At 35.2% G+C, this 11,061-nt stretch overlaps 1 protein-coding gene across 1 annotated transcript; it reads left to right on the plus strand.

The window, feature by feature from the left end:
• Window positions 1-1,435: 1,435 nt before the first annotated feature.
• On the plus strand, window positions 1,436-6,040 carry LOC132116996 (high affinity immunoglobulin epsilon receptor subunit gamma-like). The gene is made up of 5 exons (XM_059525961.1): window positions 1,436-1,598; window positions 3,364-3,461; window positions 4,109-4,141; window positions 5,163-5,192; window positions 5,611-6,040. Exons 1-5 carry the CDS (start codon window positions 1,532-1,534, stop codon window positions 5,671-5,673), a joined length of 291 nt encoding a protein of 96 aa, XP_059381944.1. The 5' UTR covers window positions 1,436-1,531; the 3' UTR covers window positions 5,674-6,040.
• The last annotated feature ends 5,021 nt before the right edge of the window (window positions 6,041-11,061 follow it).

An 11,061-nucleotide genomic window follows, 5' to 3' on the forward strand; every position in this document is an offset into this window, starting at 1 on the left:
GAGACTTTTATCGGGCGATAAAAAAAATATCGCCGTTAATCTATTCTCAGAGTTGGGTTAGGAGCTGGGTCTATACTAAGCAAGCTATGATGAATCACCTTGATATTTTATATAACTGACTGGCTGAGGCCAGCCTAAAAAGATGCTCAGGACAGTTGACGGGTCACTGCTGTGCATCGTCACGAAAGCTTATCTTTTCACGTGTTTTTAAGCCTTACCGCTCGTCGATTTAAACATTAAAGCATCCAAACACAAGACGCGGAAAAGCTGAAGAGAGCTGGTTACTCGCGCGTTGTGTTCGGTGCGCACGAGAGAGAGAGCCGCGTATCACGGACAGCAACACTGAACCGAGCTCTTTTCTGCGAAGTTCTCCTCGAAGTCCCTCCTGCACCTGAACGAACACATACAAATCGCAGATTGAACAAACAAAAAGATGTGAAGGAGCCCAATTCAGTACTCGTCGTGTTCTGGTGTTCAGGGATCAAAATATGTCAACATATCCACCTTGGAAATTATGCTCGAAAAAAACTGTCAGTTATTTCTTAAGTGAAAGTAAACAGTTGAGGAAAAAAATGGGATGTGTATTATATTGGATGCATTCATCGTCTCTTAAAGTGACCGCGCCTAATTTAGCTACTGACTGCTGTAATGTTAATCCACGAAAATGAAAATCACTCACTGCTCTTGACTGAATTACTTTGTAGTTTTAACAGTCAAACCAAAAATGATTCAGACACCAGATATAATTTTTGATATATATAGCAAAACTGTAATAATATGAGAAATGTTGAAGGTGTCTGAATAAATGTAGGTTTGATTGTATATTTCATTTTTACATTGAAGACTATCCAGTGCTATTTTACATTTAATTATTTGGTTTCTGTACTTTGACACCTACAAACTTGAAAAAAAACTTAAATGTTGTGTAAATAGCACAAATAAATAAAAATAAACGAACATACAAATTAAACAATTTCAAACATGGCCCACTGGTACAACCTTCACCGGGTCCCCGCTGACCCCAGCTACGGCAATTCGAATGAGCCATTTTAATCTAGATTAATCTAGATTAAATAAATTAATCTATGCCCACCACTAATATATATATATATACTTTTTTTTTCACCCTCAGATTCCAGATGTACAAATAGTTGTATCTTAGCTGAATGTTGTCATACATCAATGTAAAGCTTATTTATTCAGATTTCATATGATGTATAAATATCAAATTAGAAAAATTGACACTTAAGACTGGTTTTGTGGTCCAGGGTCACATTTATGCAAAATAAGTGCAATTAACAATCCTGAATCAGGATTTCCAAGGATCAGCAGTCTAAAGCAAATCACATGGTTTCGGCCCATTTTCCTCTTCGTCACTCGGGTGGGGGTGGTTTATCTTGAAAACTGACATATTTTCACCACAACTTCCCTCTTGTCGGCCTCTGATGTGCTTTACACATCTGTTCACTGAAAGTCGTCTTTGGAGGTGTGCGTCCCGTGAGGTTGTAGGCAGAAGCAAAGCCAAGATTTGATGATGATGATGAAGGTGGGGTTGCCCTTCTCTCTTCTTTCTATTTGGCTCAGCTTCGGTATTGCTGGTAAGTGTTCAATGTTGCCGCTCTTTATCTGTGGCGAACGTTGTGTTTTGCCCGTCTTGTGCTGTTACGTCAATAGAAGTGTTACAGGTTGACAAAATGTTACCAACTAATTTAAGTTTTCAACTTTAAGCTACTTTTTCATCTTGGAAATATACGGAGTAATTTTAAATAATTTTTAAAATGGCTATTAAGAATAGTACATGTATTATATTAACAACTTTCCCTTTTTTAGAGAAGGCCCGATGGCTATTGCAAATTTTATATGGTGCGCAACAAACTAAAACTTTGTGAGAACAGTGGAAATTTCTCTTGTGAATGTATTTCTTTACACTTTATTTTTAGTTTTCAGGTAGTCATTTTGTCTGCTAAACTTTGTGAAGATTAACACATTATGGACTTCCTCTGGACTTGTTCATAAATTATGAAATAATGTCACTAAGCATGTGCGCTCTGATCACATGTTAAATATGGAAGTATGCAGGGATTTTTTGAAAGTTTTCATTCTGTATTTTGTAAAAGCTTATAAAATAAAGCAAGGGATGTTTAAAAATCCAATGCACATCTATGTAAATGCTACGATCCAGCAATCATTAAAAAACCTAATAAATAGAAGTGAAGTCTGTTAGCACCTTGGTTAGTCATGTACGTCTATATAAAGTTCACTTTTCACATCTCTTGCTTTTACAGTCCTAACTATGTCTGAACTTTGATGTTGGAAACTTTGTTGCCAGGAAGTAGCCTCTTCTCATTCTGTCAACAAAGCTTGAACCACACAATATGACTCTGCAATGCCAACTGCTTAGCCCAAGCTTGCAGTAATGACAGAATACATGCACAAGTAACACTTTTCAGCCCGTTCACATTTGCTTGTACATGTGAAACTAGTACTACTTCTTAAATTTAGGTTGTGGCTATATGAGTTTTGCTGGTCCACTTCCCTTCTGTTTCAAATGAGGATGCTATCATTAAAATATATACAGTAAAAATAAAACAAGAATTTATGATCTATGTAGTATTTTCTATTCTTATGCATGTTAATTCTCATAGAATGTCACTGAATGCATGCTGAATCTAAGTTCACTGATGCAACACATTTTTGGCATAAAGATTATGGACAAAAATCATGCATTTTGATCAACCAGCACTATTTTTGTCAATATGCTGCACTAGAACGAATCTATTAAACCTCAAGATAGTAAGTCAACAGTGTGTTGCTTAATAAAGAAGGTTTGTACAAATTGTAACCAGTTTCACTGTTTTGTCTGTGAATTTATGTAAAAAGAGAAGGATAAGATACTAGGTGAAAAACACATGCTTTTGACATTTCTTGAATGCTTCAGCACATTTAGGCGTTATCATAAATCATTTTATATCATAAAAAAAATGCTACAATTTTTGCATATGTAATCAAAATGTTTAATTATAAAACAATTATTTAACAAAGTTTTGTTGAATGTATGAATCAGTACAATATTCCCCAAAATCATAGTTTGTTGTTGTGTATTGATAATTAGAAAGCGTTTTCTTCTCTTTCATGCTGTATAAACATTATGCTTTGATACAATTTTATAGATGTGGTGCATCAATATTTGCAATTTACTAATAACCACAAATTTACAGAGAATTTATTCAAATACAGCAAATAAAGAGTTTATACTCTCGTCCTATATACAGTAAGAGGGATTTATAAAACTCACGGACCATTTTGTGCAATAATTAAAAAAAAAGCATATTTTCAGTGTTAATAATTGTTCATTTTTTGAAGATGCGATGAGTTTGAAAGAGCCGCAGATATGCTACATCTTGGACGCGGTTCTGCTCATCTATGGGATTGTTCTCACGGTCCTGTACTGCAGAATGAAGGTACTGTTATTCTGAGCAAACTCATTGTTTTTTCTTTCTTTTTTCCTTTTTTTTTTTTATTTTTTATCTGGAATTTGAAATCCTAATATGATTTAATAAACTTAATTGGTTTAAAACTAGTCTAACAGGCCTGATTTGAGTATACAGTATGCCATCCTGAAATTATTTGGTAAAAGCAATTAAATTTGAATTATTAATTTAATACAAACAATTCATGTCTTTGTCATATATATACTGGGGCTGGATAAAATAATGTGAACACCTGGTAAATAAGCAGTATTTTTTATTAAGGTGTTTTACCACCGTTTGCCTTTAATACAGCTTCCAACACTTAGGTCGGATTCACACAGCTTTGTAATCGTCTCCATTTGAATGTTTTATATAAAAACTTCTGTGTGTTAGAGGAGGGAATTGATTTTTCTTGAAAAGTGTCCACATATAGCAGACAAAGAAAAGATAATCGCAATGTTTATCTATCACTGTTGCCTACAAATGATATGAACCAATATATTAATGGGTTTTCACATTATTTTGCCTACACACACAAAATACTTACACGCACACATTCTTCTCTAATATGAAATGTATACATCACATTACAGAAGATTAAATGATTATTAGTATTAATTTTTTTCATTCTTTGACAGATGCGAAGCAAACAAGCAGAAAAACGTTCAGGGGTAAGACTGGTGGACATCTATCTATCTATCTATCTATCTATCTATCTATCTATCTATCTATCTATCTATCTATCTATCTATCTATCTATCTATCTATCTATCTATCTATCTATCTATCTATCTTTAGGTAATATGTTATATCATATCTCATACATCATAATATCATATGTTTCAGAAAAAAACATTATAATGGAATTAATAAATAAATAAAATGCTAGAATTAAACAAAGTGCTGTAATGTGAACTGAGCACAACCAGCTCATTCTGAGACCAGCAACAGATATTTGTGTCTTAACTATTGATATTCTTAAAGCAACCCAAATGTGCAGAATACATTTCTTAAACTTCACAAGTTTCATGAGAATCAATCTCTTGTCAATCGCCTAAATGATCTTCTTTTGCTTACTGTCCTTCTCCACCCCTTTCACACTTTGACATCCTGTCTTGAACAGTGTGAAGTCCTTTCTAAAAGATTATTATATGTATGTCTGCTTTTCAGCATGAAACCGTTCACACAATATATGTGTGAGCTACTCTGCCTTCATGAAACCTTTTACAGTTTATATATATATATAAATGGCACACTATATGTACACTCTTAAAAATAAAGCTTCCAAAAAAGGTTTTTTTTGTTTGTTTTTTTATTTTTTTGCAGGATGCTATAGAAGAACCATTCTCGCTTCACCAAAAAAAAACTTTCAGTTGGCAGTTTCTTAAAATAACAATTCTTTGTTTTTTTTTTAATCAAGAAATTTCCTTAAATCTCTAGATTTTTTTTTTTTTTTTTTTTTTACTATAAAGAGCTTAATGTCCAGTGAAAGGGTTCCATGGATGTTAAAGGTTCTTCATGGAACAAACAGATGCCAATAAATAATATTTCTTTGCAAAATACTGTTTGACTCTGTGACAAATATCACTGTCCTTTCAAAAACCTTTGAAGCCCCACATGTGCGCATTTATTTTTGTGCGTGTCTATATTGTTGCAGGCTTTCTAATGTTTTTTTTTCCTGATTGTTTACAGAAGAAAGAAGGCGGCGAAGGGGTTTATGAGGTATTTCTTGTGTTGTGGTTCTTCAATTCTCTGTGTAGCCATAGTTTAGACCTATCCTGTGTGCATGTGCATATTCTTTATTTGTCCTTTTATTGCGTTTCACTGTAAGATCACTAAAAGACACATAAACATCATTTAATCTCTCACACACACACACACACACACACACACATTATTCATTTATATCATCACACATATACATAGTTATTATTCATATTGTTATGCAATGCTTTGAAGGCGTAAAGAATATCTAAGTCCTCTAAATATAAGAGGCTGTTATATAGTAAGTGATGAAGTGCAGCAATTTCATAGAATTTAACATTTCTGAAGCGTTGTGGTTGATCTGGTGAGCTTCTGTTGAAATGGCGCTGACTTTCTGCCACATCTGTGTTGTCCTTCTCTCTCGTCCAAACCTCAGGGTCTCAAGCCTCACAATCAGGACACGTATGAGACCATCAAAATGAAAAAAGGAAAACAATGAGACTCAAGGCTAAAGGAGGGAAGCAAGTTTCTGGACTGGTCATCTTAAGCATGTCTCTACTGTAAATAAGCTCTCATAAGAATATTTAGTTTATACTGAAATAACTTTTGGTAATCACTTGCATCAGGCTTTTTGTTTGCTGTTAGTTTGGCAGGCAGACACCGATAATCAAACGATTGTTTGTGTGATTATTCTATTTGTTTAATATAGTTTAAATAGTTTAGTTTTTAATTTTTGGTGAATGTATCTTTGTTTGCTTTTAAACTACATTTTAAGCTTCTGAGATGTATACCACAGCTGCGTGTCACTATTTTTCGAGCCTAACTTCCTGCTCTAGCTTCAACATGCCACCAATAAACACCACAGAGTCCGAGTCATTTCCTGTTTTAAAGAGTACATGAGTGGTCTGACAAAAAGTGCATCTGACTTTGACCACAGGTGTGAGAGATGGAAACAGAGCTGTGTTTGGTTGTATACATGTGTAGGCCTTTTCTTTCCACTGGTTTAATAAGCACTCATATTGTTCTGCTGTGTGGCGTAATACGTTTTTTCTGCTACACGTGACTTATGAGAAAACAATTATGAAAAAAAATAATAATAATTATATATATATATATATATCACACCATTGATGGTCAGAATTTATTTACATTTATTATAAGAGTATTTAATTAAATATGTTCAAAATGTAATTATTTTGTCCAGTTATGCTTACGTTTTGCTTTTTTTTTTTTTGACCAAAATCTCATACTGTCATCACGAAATGGTTTCATTTCCTTTCCACAGAATAATCAGTTTTCAGTTCTTACATTTGCAGATAGTGATGATCATACCCAGTCCTACTCTTCTTGTATAATGGCATTTCCAGGTTTTATTTTATTTTGTCAAAATAAACATTTACTTTAAGAATATTAAACGAACATTATTTTGGACCTGTTGAAAATTACAAAAACTGAAATGTTGATTTTTTTTATGAATTATTTCCTGTTACTTTCTTTATTATTTGACCATCTTGTAATCACATTTACAGCAATTAAGATTGTAATCAAATTACAAATGTAAAATTACTGAACAGTGAAATATATACTTCTTTTTTTGAGAGAAAAATACTTAATGCAGAAAATGTACAGTGTAGCAGGTCTAAATTTGTGTTTATGTAATATATCAACAACACAAATCTAGAATCAAATAATAATTAAAACTGATACTTCTTACCACGACAAATATTATGTGGTTTACAAGGTTTAACTTTATTTTTCACAGGATTGTCACAACAGCAGCAAATGCATAATGCTTTGCCTACGGTGTACATAGTTGACATCTACATCTATTCACCTTTATTACTACAGTATAGTGCTCTTTACACAACAGCTTGTTAGAGCAGCTTCAAAGTAATAAACAGAAGGAAAAACAATGATGAAACAAGTTAAATTTAGCTAAGCAACTCTACGAAGACAAAGTTATTCAGCTCAAGTCAGTTCAATTGATTCAGTTTAATATTATCCAGCTTGGTTTTGTTCCACATCCAATAGTGCCGTCAAATTGATAATAGTATAGTAACAGCAACAATCATTTTAAGTTGAATTGAGTTCGTTTAGATTTTTTAGTGATTTAGGGTTCTTTAGTGAGCCATGGTTATTTAATAGGTATGACTTTATCATTACACACATCAAACTGATTCAGTTACTGCTTCCTTTAGCTGTCATTTTATTTTTCTTGAGACAGAGGAAGTTGAGTCTTCGCTCACAGTTGTCAGGTTTCCAAACACTTTTTTTTTTATTAAACACCCCACAGCGCTGATCCACAGGAGGACACTGTGGCTCCCCCTCAGATGACCAGCCCTTGTATTCAACATTATTTCCATCTACCCAAAACCAATGACCGGCTATGAACCGCAGACCAATCCACACATCGTCCTCATGGGCTGGCGTGCTCTTATTCTTCGCCTCTATCATCATGAAATCTGAGGTTAGGCCGGCCATGTCAGCATGGTTTAGTCTGCAGTATTCCAGGGCCTCAATCCATGTGTTTTCCTTCTGCACCAGGATCAGCTCAAAGACCTCCATACAATAAAACGGTAGAGATAAAAGGCAAGTGGCATCATGCAGTTTAGCATTTGATTTTAGGACCGCAGCACACTGTTCATGCAAAGCATCCGGTTGTCCAGCATCCCACATGATATTAGATGCATTCTCACCTACGCTCCATTTCCAGAGCAGTGGGATTTGGGAATCCCTTTGAAGTCCAATCCAGAAATATTCCGAAGTGATCTTTGGATTGGCAGAGAGTAGCTTCACTTCTGTATTGCTGGCGGTGGACAGGACATCATGGTGCTTTCTGCAGTACTGCTGTGCATCTGTCCATGTCATGTTCTCATTCACATAAATGTGTCGTCTGTAGAGGCTGGTGTTCACTATAAAGACAGACAAAAGCAGAAACACAGTCACTGTAGGATTCATTGCCATACTGTATCCGTTGTTGGTACAAGAGCAAAAGTGTGGTGACGTTTTCAAGTCTGCATTTATTTAACAACCATTCGAAAACACACCTCTCCAATGTTATCCTTCATAACAGACCAATAAAAAGCAGTCCTGACCAATTATAGGATTGGCCCTGCCTTCTAGTTTATCCTATATTGCACACCCAACCACTGGAAGGCCTATGTATCACAGGACAAAAACAAAATGTGATTTGACTTACAAATGCGTGAAGGAAGTGGAAATGAACTGTGTATCTTTCATGGAGTAATTTTCATAGATCAACACTCTTCATTTCCATCCACAACCACTCAACAATTCCAGAAAAGAAATCTGCCTGTGTTATGAAAGAATTGTGAAAAAAAACAACTTCCCTTTCATGATTTTATTTACAGTGAATGAAAACCTCTCCCTAAAGTTGGCAGGAAAAGAAAGTTGCATTATCTTGACACCCCCCCCCCCCCCCCCCCCCCACTCCCACTATTTTGATGTGTTAATGGAAGCTTGTTTCCACCACGGCATAAAAAATGAAACCGATATTTGTGACTTCTGACTTTTTTCCCTCACAATTCTGAGTTTATATCTCACAATTGTAACTTTTTGTTCTTGTAATTGATCCTTCGCAAAGACCCGCCCCCTTAGTTACTGTTGCTAGGTCTGACAAGCCATTGTGTTCTTAGACACATCATACTTTCATGCAGTGAAAAACACATTGTGGAGCAAAGACGACACTGACGACGTGCTAACAGACAAGACAGAGCAGGTTACTTCTGGTATTAAACAAAGCCTTTCAAATTTTGTCATTTTATTAAAGAAATTAATAAAACAAATCTGTATTGTGGCTCTTTAAAGGAACACTGCACTTTAAATAAAAAAAGGCAAATTTTCCAACGCCCCTAGACTTAAACAGTTGTGTTTTACCGTTTTCGAATCCATCCAGCTGATTTCCGGGTCTGACTGCAGCACATTTAGCTTAGCTTAGCATAGATCATTGAATCTGATTAGACCGTTAGCATCTCGTTTAAAAATGACCAAAAGTTTCTATATTTTTCCTTTTTATTATTTTTATATTTTCAATATCACTTTTCGGAGATTTTTTTTTTACGTTTTGATCATGCTAAGCTTTACACATAGACAGTAAAAGAAATGGACACAGTGACCCCATTGGATTTAACGGAGACAAGTGAAGTCAATTAGAAGCACGCACTTCCTGGGGGTCGAGGGTACTGCGCAGACTCAAACTGAGCTTGATGACGTAGATGTCACGTGAGCAACCTGTAAGTCTTTGAATCGCTGTGCCAAGAGAAATCTGAATCAACCCCCGAATCTTCCAGAGAAGGCGAGCGTGAACAGGAGCACATTTTGGTAAGTATTGTGATTAATTATCTCCCTTGACTTCATGCCTCCAAGTCCCTCCCCATTGACTCATAGACAGTAAAAGATTGCCTGCGAGCGTGGGACCGTAATGTAAGATACAAGGTAATGGAGCCTTTTATACATTTTCGTGTTTCTTTAGAAATAATTAATGGACAAACGGAGTCTTTAAACGCCTCAGATGTAAAGATATTTGCTGTCAAAGTGACGCCAAAATGAATGGGAGTCAATGGAATGCTAACAGCAGGTGGGGGTCCGCTAGCCAATGGCGGCGTCCAGGGGTGCTTCAAAAAAATATGAAACCCTGCCCCCCTGGGCTTTACACACTTAAATCAGGCGCAACAGCGCTGGCTGATGATGTAATCAGAATTTATGCGCGGTCGTAGACTCCCGGCTGCACTTTTCTCTGAAGAAATTACAGCGTGATCAGCAAAAAACCCACGAAAAGATCACAAAACTTCTACACGCAAAGCCAGAGGTAATGTGCAATTTTCCCTCACTGTGTACAAAGGAGGTACTTCAAAATCAATTTGTCTCTTAAGTTAATGCATATTTCTAGAATCATGGCACAAAGAAAAATAAACTCTCAAGAAAACTGGATGCCAACAACAACCACAGTTAGAGATTTCAAGAGGATAGGAACAGAAAAATTGTTAATGTTAAGCCATAATCTGTGTTGCAGTGGTATTTTGCATCTATAGAAATCGGAGCACTGTAATGTCTGTAACACTGTACAATATGATTGTATTATTTATTTATTATAAGCTAAGCAATAAACAATCCTAAATTTACTTAATTAACATTAAGCAAGATTAGTAGATGCTGTAACTATAAATGCTGGAGCTTACTAAAATATGTCATTATTAGTTTAACATTTTTAAAGCATTTATTATGTAACAAAAAGTACTTTTGTGACGTGTTACCATGATGTTTTTTTTAAATAATGCTCTCATCTTCTTATCACATTACTGTAGATGTCAGCGGGAAGACAGTCACTGATACTGTACCAGGTAGGAAAGGCTAGCTTGGTTATTTAGAGACAAGGGAGGAGTTTATTGCTGTTTGACCAATATATGTTGCATTACTTGCTTTGCATCTTTAGAAGAAGATGTAGACTTCATTATCTCAAAAGATCGACTGGCCAGGGAGAATTACATTAAGAGAGGTCCCATTCAGACAGAACTAGAAAGTTATCCAAAACATTCAATAGAATAGAATATTGCTTTGAACGTCTGTATTTGTGAACATGTTTCTGTTTGTTGTGCACACTGTGCCCCCTCCAAAAAAATAGGTGCGTGTGGATGTATGGAATTTTTTGTTACTGTTTTCTCTAGCATTTAAGGATTGCATAATATTAGAAAAGACTTTTACTTTGTTAACTTAAGAGGGGTTAACAATACTGTAGCCTAAATAAAGGTCAAATTGAAACTGGGCATTTTTAAACAAGAGGCAAATCAGAAGATGCAAAGAATTATCGTTTAACCTTTTAAATTGCAGGACAACACAATTAGACAAATTCAGATTTCCCTATACAAAT

The sequence above is a fragment of the Carassius carassius genome, chromosome 3, assembly GCF_963082965.1.
Source record: "Carassius carassius chromosome 3, fCarCar2.1, whole genome shotgun sequence".
Lineage (NCBI taxonomy): Eukaryota > Metazoa > Chordata > Actinopteri > Cypriniformes > Cyprinidae > Carassius > Carassius carassius.